The 22,479-nt window shown below is 41.2% G+C and overlaps 1 protein-coding gene across 1 annotated transcript in view; it reads left to right on the top strand.

Moving 5' to 3' along the window:
• Positions 1 to 22,479, top strand: part of DERA (deoxyribose-phosphate aldolase) — a 96,531-nt gene that overhangs the window by 18,213 nt on the left and 55,839 nt on the right. The window contains exons 2-5 of the mRNA XM_037033808.1: positions 12,523 to 12,620; positions 13,748 to 13,895; positions 15,571 to 15,666; positions 18,687 to 18,821. Of these exons, the coding sequence (XP_036889703.1) occupies positions 12,523 to 12,620; positions 13,748 to 13,895; positions 15,571 to 15,666; positions 18,687 to 18,821 (477 nt within the window). The remainder of the gene's footprint in view (positions 1 to 12,522; positions 12,621 to 13,747; positions 13,896 to 15,570; positions 15,667 to 18,686; positions 18,822 to 22,479) is intronic.

Raw genomic sequence — 22,479 nt, 5'->3', positions numbered from 1 at the left:
TGTTACTTGCCATAGGAGCCCCTTTTTTTCTGTCTATAGTAGATTTCTGCTCTTGGTTTATGGATCAGGACATTACTTACAGTTATTCTCAAGTTTTCTTTGCTTCCTACAATGTTTTGTTGCCCTTTGGTGCCCTCCACCCCCACTCCCGTCCAGTTGTTTTTACTCTGATATCTCTGTTCGTAAACCTTGGCCGTGGGGACCCTGAGAGTCAAGAAGCCACTACCCCATGGGGCCCCTGTGACTGCCCTTGTCAGCCCTGCAGGAGGCTGCAATGGGCCGCCTCCTGGTTTGCATGTGTTAGTGCTGTGCTGTTCAAGTTCTACAGTAAGTTCACTTGGGAGTGTAGTAAATTAAAAACAGAATGAGTGGGAAACTCCTGGATATTTTAACTGCCTCTTTCTTTAACTTCTTGATTCAAGCCTAGAGTACATTTCTCAGTCAGCTTTGATACGTGGATTGCTGAGGAAGACTACATAGTCCTAACTTGGCAGGTTAAGAGTTCTTTGAAATAGTTAATGAAATGCTTCATACTGGGAACCTGATATAAATACTTCGTTTCTGAAAATCCTTTTTATGACATTTCCCCTTAAGAGTTGAGGGAAAATGCCAACAGAGTAAAAAGTATTGCTTTTTTTTTCATACGGTTAAACATATTTAAACAATAGCATAAAAGAGCGCAAGTGGACAGCTGCTGTTCCTTCCCCAGAGGGGTCAGTCATTGGTTGACAGTAAGTTTATTACGGCAAATGGCATTTTCAGTGCTAACAGGATTCTGTGGAGGAGAGCGTAGACAAGCAATTGATGGACATCAAATTAAAGATACTTTGAAAAGCCAAAAATATGTTAGCTTTCTAAATAAAATGAGCTGAATTTTTCTTATGTTTCTGTGTTTAAGCTGTGTTTTTAAACATAGGCGTCTATTGCTATGTTCTTTCAATATAGAATTTCACTATAATTTTTTAATTGAGGTGTGTTTCAGTCTGTTCGGCCTGCTGTAGCAGAAATACCATAGACTGTGTAGCTTATAAATGACAGAAATTTATTTCTCATAGTTCTGGAGGCAGTGAAGTCCAAGATCAAGGTGTAGGTGCATTTACTGTCTCGTGAGGCCCCACTTCCCCATTTAGGGCTTTTTGCTGGAACCTCACATGGCAAATGAGTGAGGGATCCCTCTGGGCCTTTATGAGTGCTAATCCCATTCATAAGGGTTCCACTCTTATGACCTAATCACCTCCTCACAGCTCCTCCCCCAAATACTATCTTCTTGGGGATTAGGTTTCCCCATACGGATTTTGGAGGAGGTTGTGGGGCATAAGCATACAGACCATAGCAAGGCATAATATATCTGTATTATTATGTATGCATAATATATAGACATGCACAATAAATAAAGTATACTAATTTTAAATGTATAATTTAGTTTTTAAGGTAATTTGATTTATGCATTTGTGTTAGTTGAGTGTTAAGTATGTACGTTTTAAAGTTTGAGAAGAAAATAAAATAGCTTCTAATTTGCTATGTTTTACTTGTGAATCAGTTTGCTATTAAAAGCTTTTTTCACGTTGTTTTTTGTGCTATTTATTGCTATGAAATAAACTGCTTCAAAACTTAGTGATCTGAAACAATAGTAAACATTTATTATTTCACACAGTTCCTGTGGGTCAGAAATCTGGAAATGGCTTGGCTGGGTGGTCTGGCTGGGTATCGCTCATGAGGTTGCAGTCAAGTTATCAGCCCAGGCTCCAGCCATCTTGTGGTTTGCCTTCCAGACTGACTCGTTCACGTGATGGGCGGTGGAGTGCCCGTAACTGGTGGGAGCCCTCAGCTCCTCACCTCGTGGACATCCCCAGGGCTGCTTGAGTGTCCTGATGACATGGCCCCTGGCTTCTCCCTGAGAGAGTGAACCAAGAGAGGAAGGCAAAAGCCACAGTGTCTTTTATTGGCCCATGTTGGAAGTCACACACTGGTATTTCCACAGTATCTTCCTGGTCACAGAGGTCAAGTGCTTGTGGAAGGAGCGTGAATCCTGGATGAGAGTCCCTGTGGGCCTTTTTGGAGGCTGACTGTTATGGTTTCCCTCATTCATGATGTTATTTATTTAAGCTTGCTTTTGTTTTATAGTTTCTTTTTATTACTAAAAATTTCAAACATCCGGGAAAGTAGAAGGACTAATGTAACGATCACCCGTATATGCCAGTCACCTAGACTTCACAGTTGTTAATCATTTACTCTTTGCTTTGGCAAGGTTCTCCTGAAATATTTTAAAATCACAGTCAGCATGACATTTCACTCCTAAATATTTGTTTGCATTTTTAAGAAGTAAAAATATTTTCTTATAATATACCATCGTCACCTAGAAGCCAGGCTCAAACTGAGGAGCAGGCATCACCTTCAGTTGTTGCATTTGTTTCCCTTAATCTGAAACAGAATCCTTTTTTTTTACTGAGTGTGGTGATACTGGTTAATCTGACCTGTAGTAATAAACTATTGTCCCAGTTGGTGGATTTATCAGATTATTTCCCCATGATGTCATTCAACTTACTTCTCTGTCTTCTGTGTTTCCTTTAATTTGGATATTGTATGTTGTATTAGTCTGGTTTCTCTAGAGAAACATAATCAGTAGCAGCTAGATAGATACGGATGCAGGTAAAGATATAAAGAGATTTAGCATAAGGAAGTGGCTCACGTGATTACGAGGCAAACTGCAGATCCAGGAGAGATGATGGTGTAAATTCCAGCCAAAGTCTGAGTAAGTTCCAGTCTGGGAAAACAGAAGAGACAGTCTGAATCGGGACAAGACTTGCGTCCTCACTGGGTCAGGCAGATGGACAGAGAGAGAGAAAGAATTCTTTCTTACTCAGCCTTTTGTTCCATTGGGGCCTCAAGGGGTGGGATGAGGCCACCCACACTGCAGAGGGCAGTCTGCTTTAATCAGTCAACAGATTCACGCGTGGATTTGGTCTGGAAGCACCTCCACAAGACACGGCCAGAGATAACGTTTAAATGAATACCTGGGCAATCTAGTTGACACAGAAAAGTAACCATCCCAGCTCTAAAACCTGATGAGATTCAGATTGAACCCTGGTAGGAGTACGTCATTCTTGATGTGGTGTATTTATATTCCGTCCTGTCGTGAGGCACCTAGTGAGTGTCTGTTCCGCTGTTACTGATGTTGACTTTGATCACGTGTTTAAGGAGATTATAGCTCATCCGCTGGTTATATAGTTCCAGTTTACCCCATTTTGACCTGCAAGTAATGTGTGAGGCAGTACTTCTAATACCGAGTGAATCTCCAGTTTCCCCAGGAGCTTATCACTCAAAGTTTTTTCCATCCACTGACAACGCTTGCCAGTATCAATTATTTCAGTTGGGGTGGGGGGGGAGGTCAGTGTAATGTAGTTGCTCCAGTTTGATTATCTGTGTTTTTAAATCAGCCGCTGCTTCCTCCCTGCCCTTTGAGGCCAACACTTCCTCCCCAGTCTGACATTTTTGAATCCTCCTTCCTTGTCCTCAGATAACGCTTCCCTCTTAAGTTTTCTTGTCAAATAGTAGCTGTGTGATGAATCTTGGTTTGATTCTGATATAAAACTGTTATTTTCTAGTTGTTTGTGAAATTCTGCTTTTGGAGCCAAAAAATGAATAGCTACTGTTTTATTTCTTATACACACCAGGAAATTTGGATGCAAAATGAGCACTATTTAGAGCACTCATTTCATCTCAAGGGAAAGCCAGGCTTCAGAGTTTTATGTTAAGTATCTTCTGAGGCTGTGTTGAATTGTCATCTTTAGTCATCTTCAGGCACAGGCTAATTTTTGAAGTACCTACGATGCTTTTCAGCAAATTTGGGTCTTCTCGGAGCCAGTGATATCTCTGTAGAGCTATGCTGGCATGTGATAAATGTTGAAAAGCATTTTGTGCAAATTACAGATCATCAACTTTCCTGAGAAATGGAAGTTCAGAATTTAATTTTTCATTAAACATACCTTTTTTTGAGTTCACTGCTGCTGATGGGTTTTTTCAAAGTAGAAAAAGCCTAACCTCAAATAAATAGTTTTAGATTTATTGAATGTAAAAATGACCAAAGCATTGCTTTCAATCTGCTCACGTCAAGCAACCTAAGAGATTCCCCATACATATTCCGTGTTCGTCTAGCTTACAGGTTCATACCCTTCTCATGACCCTACTGACTGGTGGCAGGTGTGTGAGTCTTCCTTGCAGTTTTGGGCTCAGGCCGGGGTGCAGCTGGCTGCTGTTTCAAATGGCTGCAGAGAAACAATGGCGTTGTGTACTTCTGCCATCACCCAGGACCAGGAGGACTTAGCTGCTGCTAGTCTCAAGTACCCCAGATACCCTCAGTGAACGGCAAATGCCCTGCATACTGGAAGTGTTAGTTCTCTTATGTTTGGGAGGGTGGGGAACAGTCAAATTTTGGTTTCTTAGAGGGGGAACCACACGTTCAGATGAGACCTCTGCGCGCTGCACTCGTATTTAAACACCCTGTTACTAGAGACCATGGTAGGAGTTGGAGGCTGCCAAATGCAAACTGGTCTGTTTGTTTAAAATGAATATTCAACACAAATGCCAAACGAGATGGCACAGGGGATGTCAACCAGGCATGTCCTGGTTGCCCAGGATGCTATGGTCCCCCTAGTGAGGACTAAAAGCTCAGCAGATGGACTGTATGGGGAAGAGTCACTAGCTTTCCCTCCAACAGTCAAAATGTGGGAGGGTTCGGAGAGACCAGCCCTGACAGTTCGTTCTGATCTGTGAACTCTTCCGCTTTTCTGTGGATGTTTGTGGGTAGAGAGCAGAGGAAATTTTTTGAGTTTTGTGCTTTGTGAGCCGTGGAGCTGCTTCTGTAATACCAGCTTTTCTTGGACTCTTTGCTCCCTGGAAAAGAGTAATAACGCCAAAGAAGGAGCGGCTCTCATGCATCTGAAGGCACATTTTAAAGGCAGAGTGGAGATGCTCCAGTCAGCTGTGGACTGATGGGATTTTGACCATTCTCTGGAGGCCACTGGAGTGTGGGGTTCAAGCTACCACCCGCTCCTGAGTGGGCCTTTTAATGGGTTTCCCCCAGCTGCCAGAGGCATCCTTTTAAAATGTAAAACAAGCCAAAGGGAGTTAGGATTGAGGGTGGGAGGTGGGCGTGGTTAGGGTGGGGAAAGTGGTGGTGGGAAAATGGAGACAACTGCATTCGAACATTAATATTTAAAAAAAATTAAATGTGAAAAAAAGAAAAAATATAAAGCAGCGTGCCAAAAAAGGAAATGAAATCATTAAAAAATGTAAATCAAATCCTTTAGCCCCCCCCAGCCTAGAATTCTCTAAACACCTCCCACCGCACACCTGAAGTCCGTTTCCTGGAAAGATTCCTGCTTAAGGGGCTTTCCAGCCTTCCTGGCCACACCTCACACGAGGCTTTGTATTTGGTACTGCCACACAGTACGTACCTACTACGTGCAGTTAAAAAAGGACTTCCGTAAATGGCCTCTACCTGTATTACATACTGTGTTCCCTGATCTTTTTTCTTTCCTTCCTCCCTCTTTTTTTTCTTTCTTAAATGCTGGTTGCAGCTGACAGATTTGATTTCATGACATACCTCTGGGTCATGATTCTCAATTTGGAACACATTTTACTACATGGTCTGGCCCTTGTCTTCCTCCCTTTTTCTCTGCCACTTCCTGCCCGACTTGCTTACTGTCCTCCAGTTACACCTGTGTCTCTGCTTTGCCTCAGATGTGACGTGTCCACTCTTGCCTTAGGCCCTTTGCATTTGCTCTTCTCTTTGCCTGGAACACAGTTTCCCTAGCCAGTGGCCTCATAGCTCACTTTCTGTTTCAACTGGGTTCTGCTCAAGTGTTTTCTTATCGAAGGCTTTCCCCAACATTACCCATCCCTGCATTCTCCATTTCTTTCTTTTTTTTGAAATCCTCACCTGAGGATATGTTCACTGATACGGATAGAGGAAGATGGAGAGAGATACAGAGAGACAGAGACATGGAGATGACGGTTGCCTCCCATAAGCCCATAATCACCCTGACCAGGGATCGAACCTGTGACCTAGGTATGTGCCCTGACCAAGGATCAAACCCACCAGGTACGTGGACGGGATGATGCTCCAAGCGGTGAAACACCTGGCCAGGGCATCCATTTCTTACCCTATATAACTTTTCCATGTAGCCCATATATATTATATAATATATCCAATACAGATTTATATGTTGCCTATTTCTTCTCATTAGAAAAAGCTCTGTGAGAGTAGGGATTTGGTTTTTCATTCACTGCTGGACCCGCAGAGCCTACAGCAGTGTCTGGCACCATTGTGGGTACTCCTTTTGTATTAGTTGAGTGAATGAATAAATGGAAGTCATAGTCAAACCTGGGTGAGCCCTTTAGGGCATCCATGCCCATCCATTGGACATTCGCCAGCCCTTCGAACATTCCCAGAGCGTTACAAACCAGGTAGCTGCGGATACGAGACATACTGGAAATGACAGCCAGACGGAAAAAGTGGAGGCAGAGAACAGACAAGACTAATGCCAAGGGATCAAGTTAGCCAGTCAAGTTGGCTTTAATTTGGTGCCAGCAATTTAAGTGGGCGTATTTCAGGAGGTGTAGTAATCTCATTACTCTCCTGGACTGGGACTGATACCCTGCAGAAGGATCTGGTTGGTGGTGTTTGTGGGATGGGAATCAGAGGTTGGGGTAGGGAAGTGCCTCTGGGGAGACGACACAGCAGCACGGCTGGCTCTGTGTGCTGTGGCAGTGTGTGTCGCCAGGCTGCTGGTGTCCTGGTTCAAGAGCGTCTCTCTGGACTTTAAGGACTAGGCTTATACAGTAGAATGTTAGAAGGGTTGGCTTGTGTCCAATGGGGGCCTAGATGCCCGGTAGTGGCCTCACCCAGGATTTATTGGACACCAGGCCTTGGGAAAGAGATTACCTTCTGGTAAGGATGAGGCTTCCATCTCAGTCTCTGTCTTGTACCTTATTGGCTTAACAGCTAGAGGAGGCTGAGTCTGCTCGTTTATATAAATCAAATATCTTCTGAGCCTGGCTGGATCAGGCATATACTCATATCCAGAGTTTTTATTTTTGTTTTTGTTTTTCTAGCCAAGCCAACCTTTTCTGTGGCCGAGGTTGAAAGACTAGATGAGATCAAGTTGATATTTCACTTGTTTCAGTGTCTGAAGTCAAAAATAAATGTACTGAGACGCAGCAGACTTCCTGAGCAGCTGTTTTTTGTGCTGGGCACTTGTGCATTTGGGGGTGTGTGCGTGATTCCTGGGAAGCTGCAAGTTAGAATTAAGAACAAACAATACAGACGTAATAGACAATTAGGGAGAGGTTGTTAGCAATAGAGTCTGGGATTAAACCTGTACAAAGTAGATATCAGAAAATGACTGGAGCTAACACTAGGGAACAGATTTGGGTGGTAAAATTACATGTAAAAACCCAGGAAGAATGAACAGAGAAAATATGGGGAATTTCACCTTTCTTGCTCTTCCAAAATTGGGGGGATACAGTCTCTAATAAAGCATCACAGTTTTTTTCTCCATTAGGCACAAAGGTAAAATCCAAATACAAAGTAAACCTTCTCTCCTCGTTATTTGGTGTTACATGTTTTATATTGTGGAGAAGTACAAGAGTATCCACAGAAATGCACATGGGAGTGGTGGAAAGGCTAGAAAATAGATTTTTTGGAAGAAATGATCTCTGTCTCCACTGAGACTTGAACAGGAAAAGTAATAATCATAAATAATTGTGAAGAGAGTATTTGAGAACAAATGTCTAACTGACAGACAGCCTGAGAGCCACTAAATGATATACTAAGAGAAACAGTGGGGTTTTCTTCAGTGGAGAGTACTGAGAAAAGAGTGGCATTGCCTTCCAGTTGTGGTTTCATATCTGCTCTCCCCGAAGACACGTATACTGAAAGCCCCTCCTGGCCCCGTGAGAGCAGATTCAATGGTGCTGATGAGATCGTGTGTGTTAGAATCACTGCTCCTGGAAAGGAGACGCTAAAGGGTACTCGAATAAAATATTAAAATTATGAAGGACATAACAAAGGCCAATCAGTCCTTTCTTTTCCCCAGACCCCATAATATGAGAACAAGGGTTATTTGATGAAATTAAAGAGTAGCAAATTAAGTGCTAATAAAATGAGATAGTCACTTATAATTCATTACCATGGGAGGTCACAGAGGCAAATTCTGTGGCTAGATTAAATATGGAGCTGGATAATTTTATGACCACTAATGATATTTTTAGCAATCGAGGCTGATGTTAGGAGAGACGTAATCGTATTATGTTCTCCAGTAGATGGTTTGCAGGGACCTCTGGCAAAGCGGGACCTGAGAAGCGTGAGAGTAGGCCTGGTGGGTTCTAACCTTTGGTGGGGAATTGTAGTAAACATCAGTTTTTAAGGTGAGTGTCTTCAGGAACCTCTGCAGTCCCAACTCCTCTTGTGGAGATCCGCAAGTCCTTTCTGACTGGAAGCAATTGGGGGACAGAGTTTCCTTACGCAAGATGAGTAAGTTGGGGAGATCTGTCATACAGTAGTGTGAGTAGAGGGAAGTGTGCTATAAGGTAGGTCTTACATGTTCTGAGTACACACACAAACAAGGCAGATGTGGGAGGTGATAGATATGTTAATGACCTTGATTGTGGTGATTGATTTACAGTGTCTGTCCAGTGTATATCAAAACATCAAGTTGCACACTGTAAATATATACAATTTTTATTTGTAAGTTATACCTTAATGAAGCTGGGGGTGGGAAGAATAAACACTACATTTTTTTTGAAGAAGCAACTGGGAAAGACTTCCAGAATTAGCTCATTTCCTGACATTTAGCTCATTTATTGAATGCCATCCATGTATTGAGCACTTGGTTGGGTTTTTACGTATCTGCTGGGAGAGTAAACATTTGGAGAAATCAGTGCCATCCAGAACGAAGGGGGCTGTACTAAAGGTGGATTGTCAGTGAGCGTGGGGGGCAAGAACAGCCCAGCCTCTGTGGGTCAGAGAAGGTTCACAGCAAAGGTGACACTTGAACTGAGTCTTTTTTTGTTGAGATATAATGGACATATCACACTGTGTTAGTGTTATGTATACAGCATTGTACAACATAATGAGTTGATAAATGTGTTGTTGTGAGATAACTACCACAATAAATTTAGGGAACATTCATCACCATGCAGTTACAATTTTTTTCTTGTGATGAGAACCTTTAAATGACTTTTAAATATATAATACAGCATTATTAACTATAGTCACCATGCTGTATATCACATCCCCCTGACGTATTTATTTTGTAACTAGAAGTTTGTACCTTTCATCCCTCCCTTTCCCCCTTTCCCCCCAACCTCCGCCTCTGGCAACCAGCAACCCATTCTATGTATTTATGCATTCAGGGTTTTTAAGTTTTTATATTTTTAGCTTCTGCATATAAGTGAGATCATACACTATTTGTCTTTCTTTTTTCTTAAAGACTTTATTTATTTATTTTAGAGAGGGGGAGGGAAGGATAAAGAGAGGGAGAGAAACATCAATGTGTGGTTGCCTCTCCCGCACCCCCCCACCCCCACTGGGCACCCAGCCTGCAACCCAGGCATGTGCCCTGACTGGGAATAGAACCAGCAACCCTTTGGTTCATAGGCTGGCATACAATCCACTGAGCTACACCAGTGAGGGCTATTTTTCTTTGAATGAATTATTTCACGTAGCATAATGACTTTAAGGTCCATCCATATTGTTACAAATGTCAAGATTTCCTTTTTCATGGTTGAATAACACCCCATTTCATATATATATGAAACACACACACACACACACATATGGCACATTTTCTTTATCTGTTCTTCAGTGCACAGTTAGGTTGTTTCCATGTCTTGGCTCCTGTAAATAATGCTGCAGTGAACACAGGGGCTTCTGAATTTAGTGATTTCTGTTTCCTTTGGATAAAAATCCCAGTGGCATTGTGGGTCATTTGGTCTTTCTTTCTTTCTTTCTTTCTTTCTTTCTTTCTTTCTTTCTTTCTTTCTTTCTTTCTTTCTTTCCTTCCTTCCTTCCTTCCTTCCTTCCTTCCTTCCTTCCTTCCTTCCTTCCTTTCTTTCTCTGTGGGTCATTTGGTCTTTCTTTCTTTCTTTCTTTCTTTCTTTCTTTCTTTCTTTCTTTCTTTCTTTTCTTTCTCTCTCTCTCTCTTTCTTTTTTTTTTTGAGTAATCTTCATATTGTTTTCCATAGTGGCCATATCAATTTCCATTCTCACCAACCACCAACAATTCGCAAAAGTTCTTTTTTTCCCCCACATCCTAGCCAACACTTCTCATCTTTTTGGTGATAACCATTGTCACAGGTGTGAGGTGATGCTTCATCGTGGTTTTGATTTGCATTTCCCCAACGAGTAGTGATGTTTAGCATCTTTTCATGTACCTGCTGATCCCTCTCTGTCTTCTCTGGGAGAATGTTCGCTCACATCTTGACCTGGGTCTTAACGGTTTGAGTGAGAGTTCATTATGGAGGCAGGACAAGCAAAGGCATTCTAGGCAGAAGGAGCCAGTGGCGTGCATAGGTCCAGGGAAGGAGCAGACAGCATGCGTCGGTGAGCTCCCATCACTGTGCAAAGGCGGTGCCACGTGCTCCGTCGGTAGAGAGGGAGAAGGTGGGGCAGGCGAGGGAGGAGCAGCCAGATCATGAAGATTGGGGTTGCCTGACCCCTCTCTCTGGCAGCCGTGGTGGTGGTGGTGGGCGGGGAGTAGGGAAGAGCTGGGGAAGAGCTTGCAGGAAGACTATGTGAAATAAAGGACGGCCCCTCAAAGCCTGCCCACTGTCACATGCTCCCATCTTTCGACCGCTGTCAGCTGGTGGTGAGAGCATTGTGTGCCGCCCAAGGGCCTGCTTCATTCATTTTCACTATCTTCCTGAAACAGTCTTGACCATGAACCTGACCACCATTACTAGTAATTAAAAAGAGTCCCCTGCCTTTGGTCAGAGACAGGTTCTTGTAGGTCTCATAAATTGGGTTGAGTCCAGTATGTCTGTTTGGTCTCATTCTCTTGGGCTTTACCAAGAACCCAATCAATTTTTGGGTGGGGAAAAAAGAGGCAGATTTCGTTCGCCTGACCTTAGATTCCCAATTCTCTGCGAGGCAGGCTCAGCAGACAAGCAGGAAAACATACAGTATCTTTGAGGAGCAGATGGATTGAAATGTTAAAAATCTGTTTGTTAAATGATTTCAGTTAACAAAATAATTAGGAAAAAATGCACCCAGACTATGTTCCTCCTTCGGTGATATTTAAACTAGAATATCATTACTAATCACTCAAATGCTACCTTGGAGTTTTTATACCATTAAAATTGATAAGAGTCAAATAGAAATGAGAGAGAAAGAATGTCTTTTGTAGAAACGGGTTTTCTTTGTGGTTTTATCTTTGTGGTGGATGTGAATAGTTTATTATTTGTGTTGTTACATAGAACAGTATGCAATCAGCAGTTTTCCCCATTACAAAATAAATAATTGTTGAATTGTGACACATTTCTTAGTGAGTAACTTTTTCCACCATAGTCTTTTAAGGCTCCTCTAAGAAGATTCTTTAAAACCATGAGGTTGCTAGAAGGTAAATGGGTCCATGCCCCATTTACTGTGAGGCGCCTGTGTACACAGTGTGGGTGGGTGTCGTGGAAATACATGTGCAGCAGACACTGTATTTGGTTTCGACACTCAAAGATGAATAAGGTGGTGACTCAAAATATACGAAGTACGAGAGACAATTTTACCACAACTCCTTGATGAACTAAGTGCAAGTTCCACAGTAGGGGGATATGCAACTGTGGGCTCTGGGGGGCTGGCGGTGTTTTCACAAAGCAACCCACTTAGGTTGGGCCTTACCGTCGAAATTACAGCTGACCAGAGAGAAAGGAGGGTGGGCTGGTGGTAGGAGAGAGCACTTCAAAACCAAAGCACCAGTGATAGATATCTCCTGGAATTTCGAGCCGCTCGTTTGCATTTTTCTGACTTCTGTTATATCAATGTTGTGATTTCTAATAACATTCTGAAAAATTCTCCTTTTAGGAAGGAATGGGCTGTCGCCCATCAGCGTAGAGTCGATATTAATCTTGTCAGTAAGGGGGTAGTAGTCAGGGATACCTGTGAGCCCCCACATTAATTCACTTAAGTGTGCATTAATCACTTGCTCTCCTGGGCTGGGCACTCACACATAAGTCTTTGCTGTCAGAAGCGAGGCACGTGGCCTGGGTAACACAACATTTCCCCCCCATTGTTAGGTGTGTCCCACTCTGAATGTGCTGAACTTTACATGAAGTATGCCTTTTCATGCCTGGGCTTCTTTCAGTAAGGCTCTTTATTTGCAGTTGTGTGAAAAAAAAAACAACACATAGGCGTTACAAGAACTTTCATGCCAAATGATAAATACGGCCTTTCAAGGACCATGTAAGAGATAGGTGAATATATTTAATAAAATGTTTAAGCTTTATAAGGTATTCTTCATTCCCCTTTAGACCTCAGCTGGATCTCCAAAATACAAGTGAATCAGCCGGCAGTTCTGAGGCGGGCAGAGCAAATCCAGGCGCGCAGAACCCTGAAAAAGGAGTGGCAAGTAAGGGTTCTTCTCGAACACTCTGTGCCTGCAGTTTACAGTGCCTGGGCTCTTCCCCCAAGGCCACAGTATTGAATTTCACTCAAGATGCATCTCACCTTAAAAGATTGCAGCTGTCCAGGACTTATTTTAATAATTCATGTAAGATGGTGATGGGTGGGAGAAAGATAACACATTTATCCCAACAAGTTAAAAAATGTTCTCACTCTTGAGTGGCAAAGCCGCAAATGATGTCGAGGCATCTTTATTCATGAGTGCATCAAATGGCATATTTTCTCAACACATTGATTCAGGTTCTTAGACATACCTCCTTCGGATGCCTTCTATTTTAATTTTCCAGCCGTAACATCCACACCTGATGTGCCCACTGTTGAGGCCCTTAGGTGACCTCCTTTGACCATCGTGTTTTCCTGACTATTAATTTTCATGAATCATTTGTCAAAATTCAGAAAACGATGTTTTGTGGCGTGCTTGCGGTAAGCACGTTCTCCCGTGGATACCAACCCAAGACGTGCTGTGCATCGCAGGACTGAAGGGAGCTGAGAGTCCACTTTACCGGGGAGCCACAGTGTTGTGGTTGGATCCTTTCGGGTGACATCTCACATTGTGTTCATCCTTGGAAATATTCTCATTGAAAAGTTAAAAAAAAAATCCATCAGAAGGCGTTGGGAAATATGAGTATTATTTTAAAAATGGAATCGGATTAAATGGAAACAAACCAAGTTCAAGTTCAGGAGCCTTTTTATAATGCCTCACCCGAGACCCCAGGGCTGGAGGTAGAGTGTAAGATAGAAATGCTCTCATTCCCACCTTGTCCCATCTTGGGGTAGCCACGGAGGGCTCCTTTGAATGAGAGAAGTCAGGTGTGGAGAAGCGTGATTTATTAAGGACTTATATTGGGACTGTCTTTGGGAGAAAAAAATTAGGGCTACTCTTCCACCCTGTTATTTAATTCTATGTAATGTTTGGGATGTTGGTCACTGTCGAGCAGTTGGTATCGTGACAGAGTGATCGGCCTTGCAGTGGCAGAGATGTCAGATTTTAGCACGCATGTCTGTGTAGTGAGTCTCTGCTAACTGGGTTGCAGGTTGATTTTTTTAACCTTATTTTATTTGTCTTCAAACCAGGCTGCTTGGCTTCTGAAAGCTGTTACCTTTATAGATCTTACTACACTTTCAGGCGATGACACCTATTCCAACATTAAAAGGCTCTGTTATAAAGCCAAGTACCCAATCCGGGAAGATCTCCTAAAAGCTTTAAACATGCACGACAAAGGTACGTTATGGTGAATCTACGGTGTTTACCTTTTTACGATGCTGATGACTCAACCTAACGGGACTTAAGATTTAGCTGCTAACATGATGATACCAGCAATACCAGCCACAATAGAATTATGGACATAGACGGCTAGTTGAGATCTGTCTCCGAAAACGGCAGGGAAAGAATCTGAGTCTTATGTTTAATCCACTTCTTACCGTCATGGATTAATGTTTCTGGCAGAGAGTTTCTCAGTTTTTCTTTCTGCTTCTTCAGTTTTAGAAATTTTCCATCTAGTGAGTCTAAAATACTGATTCTGATTCCCTAGCCACATGTGGAAAAGCCCGTCTCATTACTTAATAATCACATCTCATACATAAAGTATTTTCTGTGAGTAAATGGAATACTTTTGAGGATAAATGCAAATGAGAAATATTGCATGCTTGTACATGAAGTTCGATCTTTTGAAAAAGTTACATTCACTCTTTTAGTATACATGAATGTACTTATAGCAACTTTCTAGAGTTGCTATAAGTACGGAACCTTAACATTTTAGAAAGAGAGGAGACCTCTGAGAGTTGATCACCTTATTTCCAAATGAGGAAGCCAAGACCTGGAAGGCGAGATGCTATTTCCAAGGAGACGTCCCCTGTGACTTGCTGGGCTGGTTTTAGGAGCCAGGGCTTCCCATGAAGGGACCTTTCTGGAGTGAGTGCAACTGGAGATGTTGCATTTGGCTAGTAATTCGTAGATAAACTGTAGACCAAAAAACTCTATAGCTTTTGAAAAATATTTATGATGTTTCTTTTGAGTTGACAATAAAAACAGCACCTATTAATAGCACTGAACAGTAGTGACTTTGGGGGAGAGGGCTAAAAAATGTAGTAACTCCATAGGAGCTTTATGTTATTATGCAATTTTTTTTAAGTGGCTATTTGGTCTTTTAATTTTTTTAAAAGCTTATACCTCAGATTGGGGGTTCCAGATTTATATTGTATTATTTCTTACAAAAGAGGGTACCTAGGATTAGTTAAATGTTATTTTGCTGTACTACCCTGTAAGGCTCACTTCCATTTTTTTAATTCACTGTCTGACTGCTGGACAAATCTGGATTTTGTTAATTGCATGAAATAAGATATTTTGATCAAGGCAAGACCACCAAGTTTATTATTTAAGAATTTTTAGCCCTGGCTGGTGTAGCTCAGTGGATTGAGCGCTGGCCTGCGAACCACACGATTGCGGTTCGATTCCTAGTCAGGGCACATGCCTGGGTTGCAGGCCAGTTCCCAGCAGGGGACTCACGAGAGGCAACCATACATTGATGTTTCTGTCCTTCTTTCCTTCCCTTCCCCTCTAAAGATAAATAAATAAAATCTTTAAAAAAATTAAAAAATGCTTAAAAATATTAAAAAAAGAATTTTTAAAAAGTGGTGTTATATTAACTTCAAAGAATGCACCACAATTGTTCTGTTATGACCATAATGGTGAGAAAGGGATCCGTGTTGTCAGGAACTGGAAGGGAATGTGGAAAATAAAATCCCTTTTATTTATTTATTTTTTGTGCCATTGTAGGGGAATTACTGTTTCCCCTACTTTGATTTCTGCCAGTGTTATGTTATAAATAATAATTAAAAGCACATTGTGCCACTTGAACTTCTCACACAGAAGGCTGCTCTGCTTGCTTTCTTCACAGGCATCACCACAGCGGCTGTCTGTGTCTACCCAGCCCGAGTGTGCGACGCGGTGAAAGCGCTGAAAGCTGCAGGCTGTGACATCCCTGTGGCATCAGGTGAGGCTGGTGTGGCCTTTGTTGTTGTCTTTCAACATGTTTCCAGCTCTTCTGCTCAGACGCCTTGGGGCATTATAGTTCTCTACCATTATTTTAATTAGTTTTATGTATTTGATTGGTTGTATTTATTTATTCTTTTAGTGTTTATTAATTGCCTTCTAAGTAGCAATGAAATTTATTGATTAAGTAATTACTAATTCCCTTAAAGGGAATTATATTAATTCCCAAGACTATAGAACTGTTTCCCTGTTCTTAAGAAAACTTAGTTGTTTTGGAAGAATAGTTAAGTTAAAAAAATCATAATGCCAGATATGTAATATTTTATATATATGTAAAAATATGATAATAAGGACATGTGAAAAGTACAGTTGTAACTCTGAGTGGGGACTGATTTATTCTGCAGAGGTTGGTGGCACTGAGAGTAAGGGAGTATTTGTCAGGTAAAACTGCCCTGAGTCTTAAAGGGTGAGGAGGAGTTCACAGTGTTGATAAGATAAGGAATGGCATTTTATATGGAGGAACCAGTGTGGGTGCAGGCGCAGGCGCAGAAGCAAGTTTGGTGGAACTGCAGGTGGTTTGCAATTGTTGGATCTTAAGGTGGGATAGAGCAGGAACTGTGGTGTGTGGGGAGGCTCTGCCCGCAGGGCCCCCCCAGCCACCATGGATGAGAATAAGTCTACCAAGACATGATCTGCTTGGGGAGGGAAGGTGGCTGATCTCTCAAAGGAGAGGGGCCAGGAGCCTGTTCCTCAATGGGCTTATATTGTGTTTAATTTGCATAGGAACACAGGGAATATAGGTAAAGCTCATTAGTCATTGTCAGGCAGTAATGACCAAACAATAGAAAATATTCAAAGAACTATGAGGGCTTATTTTGAGTTAGGGTCAGATAGCTAAAGGGCCACAAAACTGGAGAACAACAAACTCATTTCATGCTTGGACCCTTATCATTTAAATTGAGGGTGTTAGCAAAGCAGGTTTCACGGGATTTTATGCATTCTTTCTTAGGCCTGATTGCCCTGGGGAATCCGTCCTTTCCAGCACAGGGCTGCACCCACTTCTAGCATTGTTTCAGGCTTAAGGCATTATTTCAGGCTTAAGTCTGGTAGGGGAAGTAAGACAGCCAAGAGATCAGGAGACTTCTAGCAGACAGAATGAGGACTCAGGCTATGTCAAAGCCAAGGGGTGGGGGTCCATCATCCCCTTTTTCTATAGCCCCCCAAGTCCTTCCCTGAGGGCCCCTTCACAGCTATACTTGTCTTAGGTTGTCCCTCCTTTGAGGAGTCTTACCCGTCATTGGCTGACTGATTGGTCATCCGCTCTGGGCCAAGCAGGATGAAGTAAAGGGGAGCAGAGTTGACACCCCTACAAGGAAGCTAAGCTTTGTCTGCTTAATGGCTTATGGTCCCAAGGCCTTTTTACTCAGCCTTAGCCACGGGGTTTACAGCTTCTGAGACCAGGCAGGGCAATTCCCAACACGATGGGAGTTGAAGCTGGAGATCTATGGGGAGACCATGCCATGGTGTGGCACTGGGGAAGGTACTGAAAGGTTTTAAGCAGAGGCAGGCTGTGATCAACTTGATGATGTACTGAGTTGGGGCATGGTAGTGGACAAATTTGAGAGGGTGAATTAGAGTTAGGGAGACCTATCACTGTGTGTGGGAGATGATGAGAGCCACCTTAAAGCCTGGAAAATAAAGAAAAGAGGGTATGTTAGAGTTATTGGCTTAAGGTAGGCCCTGTAGGATTTGGCATAAAGGAAAGAAAATTCTTTTTAAAAGCTTCAATGTGTGTGCATGTGTGTGTCTGCCTCGTATCAGATGGATGGACGATAGAGGTAACAGTAGATTCTACTTTTAAAAGATGTTGGAGGCCCTGGATGGTGTGGTTCAGTGGATTGAGAGCCAGCCTGTGAACCGAAGGGTTGCCAGTTCTATTCCTAATCAGGGCACATGCCTGGATTGTGGGCCAGGACCCCAGTTGGAGGCACGTGAAAGGCAACTGATCAATGTATCTCTCACACATTGATGTTTCTCTCCCATTCTTTCTCCCTCCCTCCTCTCTAAAAATAGGTGAATAAAATCTTTAAAAAAAAAGATGCTGGAGGAATATCTTGGAGCTTTAAAAAAGGAGTCTATAATGATGATTAATTTATTTTATCAGAAACACATCAAAGAAACATAATATACAGTATTTATATATAACTTTTGTGAAGATTCCCAAAGTATTTGGCAGCTATACCTTTATCGACGTTAATTTTTCATCAGCCTCGGTCAATTCAGCTTTTCCTCTGTACAACAGAGATTCCTCTAAGGTAGCAGACCCAAGGCACTTATTAACATCAAGGCAACAGGACAGGTTATCTTTAGACCCCAGAATGGAGTTAATGATGCCCTTGTAAAAATTGGTAATACTTTTTCAAAGGTGTAGTTGTATGTTCACTTTTCTTGTTTTTATACTTGGCCCTGTTCTTCCCAGCTCTGTCCCTGTCCCAGTTTTCTGGACCAATCAGGTGTTTTTTCATTATTCTTTTTCCTTCATTTCTATCTCTTTGGCTGGTTGTTTTAAGGTAGGCTATGAGAGAAACGTATATTACACTTTGGTTACAACAGCTAAAAGTGGTAAATCAAGAATACATTGCTGGCCCACTGATCAAGAGTAGGATTCAGAATTAGTGCCCATCAAGGTATGGATGTAGCTACTGTTTTGTAAGCATCAGTGTGAGGATAATATTTTAAAATTTCTATTTACTCGGAGCAGCCTCATGAACATGTCTGAAGCAATTTAATTTCAAGTCTACTAGAGGCTAGAATACTAATGTTTGTCCTAATGCCAGTACAATGTGAGATCGCCTTCTGCTTCTTCACACTGAACTTTTCAGGGTATGCATGAAATCCTTAAGTGTCATTAATGCGTTAGTCATTAAATGCTGGGGGCTTTTTTGGTCTGAAATTGTTCTTTGAGATACTGACCAAATAAAATTTCTTCCTTTTTTTTTTGTTCTTCTTTTTCTCTACTAGTGGCCACTGGCTTTCCATCTGGACAGACTCATTTAAAAACACGATTAGAAGAGATCAGATTGGCTGTGGAAGATGGAGCTGCCGAAATCGACGTGGTAATTAACAGGACCCTGGTGCTGACAGGCCAGTGGGAAGGTAGGTACATGTCCTACGAGGGAGACACAGTTCTTTCTTGGCAGATGACGTGGTGGGGATCTGGAAGGAGAGAGCATATTTTAGAAATTACTGATCCAGATCACAAATGTTTGGATCAGAGGGTGCATCTATGAGAAATCATGGCTAAGATCACTCATCCTTGTATAAATCTTAGAAGTTGCCTATCTGCATGAGCTTTTTAGATTTCCTTTTGAGTGCGTAGGTGAATAGTTATTTCCATGCAATAGATTATTAACTTTTATTTTATTCTGTATTGCTTTGTTACTAAATGCAATAATCACTCCAGGCAAGTCTTTTATGCAAAGTTTATTATAATATGATGGAGGAAATTTCTTTTTTTTATGTTAATCTTTGTGGTTTTTAGAATGTGGAATTATTAATAACTCTGCTAAGCCTGTTTGTACTCCTATTTTTGCAAACGGCTTCTGTGAATACTATTTCATATTCATCTTTGAGATTCATGACTTATTATCCGGCTGATTACAGTAAGACATTGCTGTTCCGGTAACACGCTGTTGTTTTTTGTAATTAGATAGTAAAGAAATAGACTTTACCTCTGTCTTAAGTACATTTTGTACACTAGAGATCACTAATAGCTAAAATAAGTACAAATTCCTATTTTTTTAAAAAGTCATTATAAAAAAAGTAGTTTAACTAAAAATTTTTAATGCTATTTGTAGATGTGTGAATACCAAATGAAAGACATATTTTATTCTAATTTTGGAGGTTATGCCTGATCAGTGTTAAACATAAAAATGCCAACCAGTAATGAGGGAAGGTGTTTGTTCCCCATAATCTCCTCCCCTAGAAACAACCCTGCAGTTTACAACTATCTAGACTTTTTTCTTCATTTATACCAACATGCAACTTCCACCCTTTTTACAAGTTTAAATAAAAAGAAAGATTGTATTTAGTGTATTTTTCCTTAGTCTACCCATTGGACTTGCTAATATCTCATGAGTATCTTTCTGTGACTCTATCATCCCATCTCTCTGACTACCTGTCACTCCTAATGCAGTTGTTTATCTGTTGAGAATTGCTTGTGATTGTAAATCGGTGGTTTAAACACTGAGAATTTAGTCTCTTATGTTAATTCTGGAGGTTATTTCAGGGGTGTTGTGCAGCCTCACAAAATTCTCGGAGAACTGCTACTTTTATCTTCCACTTCCAAAGCCTGCGGCTTCTACTCGTGCTCAGGGGTCTTCATTGTCTACGCCAGCTTCTGAATGAAGCTCCAGCCTTTACACTAATCTGCTAGACAATGGGAAAGAAGGGCTTGTCCTACCCCAAATCTCACACACTTTGGCTTACCTCTCTTTGACCCTAACTCAACTGCATGGCCACACGTGGCTGCAAGTGAGCTGGAAGATACAGTCTTTTAGCTTGGAATATTCAATACATTCCTGTACATTCATGATAAGTGAGGGGAGTGTGTGTCTGTGCCCAGATGGAAGGGAGTGAGGGAAGTACAGATGGGAGGACAGTGGGCCAGAATGAGTGAAAGTCGATGTGACAGTAAACTGTTTAATAGCAAAGGAGCAGCTGAAACAAAGCAAGAATGTTTTAATAAAACGATATATGAAATCAAAAGGCACAACAGTCTGGACCAGAGATTTCAGTCTGGACCCCGATACTGTCAGCTGTGTCTAGGATGAAGCAATCAGGGATACAAGAGTTCTGAATATTCTAGAAAAATATATTAGGCCATTCTCATTGCTGTACACTCCCCTCTATACTCATCAATATTTTTAGCCCTTGCCAGATTTAAATTCTTGAGAGTTCACAAATATCTTTTTGTGATTTTGATCTTTGTTCCCTTTCTTGTAGTGCATGTGTGTTTTGGCCAGTTGCAATAAACCATAAAAGGTCTGTTTGAAGCAGATGTCCCTTTGTTTCTATATATTAATTTTTCTTGTCTGCTTTTAGTCACAGATTTCAGTTAAGATTTAAGGCTAGAGTAAGGGAAAACATGAGTAAGCATAATATTTAAGGCAGATCTGGAAATAAACTAGTTGTGATTCAGTTGGATAAAAAACTATATGCCCTAATTTATATCTTTTATAAATAATCTCTTTGTTTTTTACTGTGGTATGTGGTATAAATGTAAAGTATTTGGATATTATAACTGCAGCTACTACAAATAGTCTCGTACCTGTCTTTTCTTAGACACGTATACTCATTTCTTTTGGGTATTTTACCTAGGAATGAAATTTCTGGGTCACAGGGTAGCTGTTAACTTTGAGAACTGGTGGAGTGAGAAATGTTTTTGGTAGGTTATATATTGGTTAGGCTGCACTGTGCTACAAATAAGCCTCATAAAATAAGCCTCATGGTTTAATTTCTCAAGTCTCTCGTGACTCAGACAAGTCTACCAGAGGTCAGATAAGTCTCCAGGGCAGCTGTCTGTCCTGTGGTCACTCAGTGACCCAAACTGAGTCTTGTGGCTGTACCATGTCAATGCGAGGCTTCTGCAGAAAGCATGGAGTTCATACCTGTCTCTTTGGGCTTAGGTCAGGAAGTGGCCCCTGTCACTTCTGCTCACAGGCACTTGGTGTTAACACATGGCCTTGCCTAACTTGGAGAAATCTGGAAGGATAGTCATCTGGGTGCCAAGAAGGAAAGGGGGAGCAGATATTGGTGAGTCTCTGTCTGCTGCACTTCCCATGCCTGGCACTGTTCTAGTGTGACACGGAGATGAACGTCTGTCCAGGTGTTAAATTCTGTGTAGAAAGTTAATGTTTTCTTTGGAATCTTGAAGCCATTTCTCCAGGTCTTTTAGCTTCCAGTGTTACTTTTAAGAAATCCACTGCCATTGTGATTCCTTGTGTTTTTCTCTTTAGAAGTTTTTGGGGTTTTCTCTATCTTTGTATTCAGACATTTCACAATGGTGTGCTTTGGTGTGAATATTTTACATTTTTATTTTTTATCATTATGTTTTTGCACTGCTTGCTGGAAGATTTTCTCAACTTTAAAGTATTTTATTGATTTAAAAATTATTTCTACTTGTATATTTGTAATTCACATGAGATTTTTCTTGTTTCTTTTATTTTGATTACATTCTGCTTTATGGATGCAGTGTCTGCTAATATAAGTTTTTTAATGCTTAAAAGCATTGTAGGTATAGAAGTATAGTTTATATTGTAACTTGTGCTTTTTGTCTCCAGAGTACTAATAAGTAGGAAAATAAAATACAGTAGGAAATGGATTTTGATGTAATTGGCAATCCAGTAATGAACTAGGAATGGTTGTTTTTAAGAACTGGTAATTTCCTAATAATGGGCATTCATGCAAAATATAATAACACATCTTTGTCCTACACCGTACTTTTCTATTAACCCTTTTTTATGTTGTTAATAACCTCTCGACCCACAACAAATTGAAAAGGAATGTTTAATACTAGAAATTAAATTCTAAATAAAAATAAGCATGACTTAGGAGTTTTTCCACTGCAGTATTGTGTCTTACTTTCAATTTTCAATTTGATTACATATTGTATTTTTTAGTTTCATGTTTTAATATAAGCTGTTTATTAAAATATGAGTCTAAAATTGATTTTTTGAAATTTGCTGATGGAACTGTCTGTCGGGCTATTACACATTCAAATGTAGGTAGGTCCTTCTCCTCTGTGCGCCGAGGT

This window comes from Sturnira hondurensis, unplaced genomic scaffold (assembly GCF_014824575.4).
Source record: "Sturnira hondurensis isolate 20B ecotype Veracruz unplaced genomic scaffold, ASM1482457v3 Scaffold0021795, whole genome shotgun sequence".
In the NCBI taxonomy this organism is placed as follows: domain Eukaryota; kingdom Metazoa; phylum Chordata; class Mammalia; order Chiroptera; family Phyllostomidae; genus Sturnira; species Sturnira hondurensis.
Note: the sequence above shows the minus strand (reverse complement) of the source record. Positions and strands in the feature narration are given on the sequence as shown.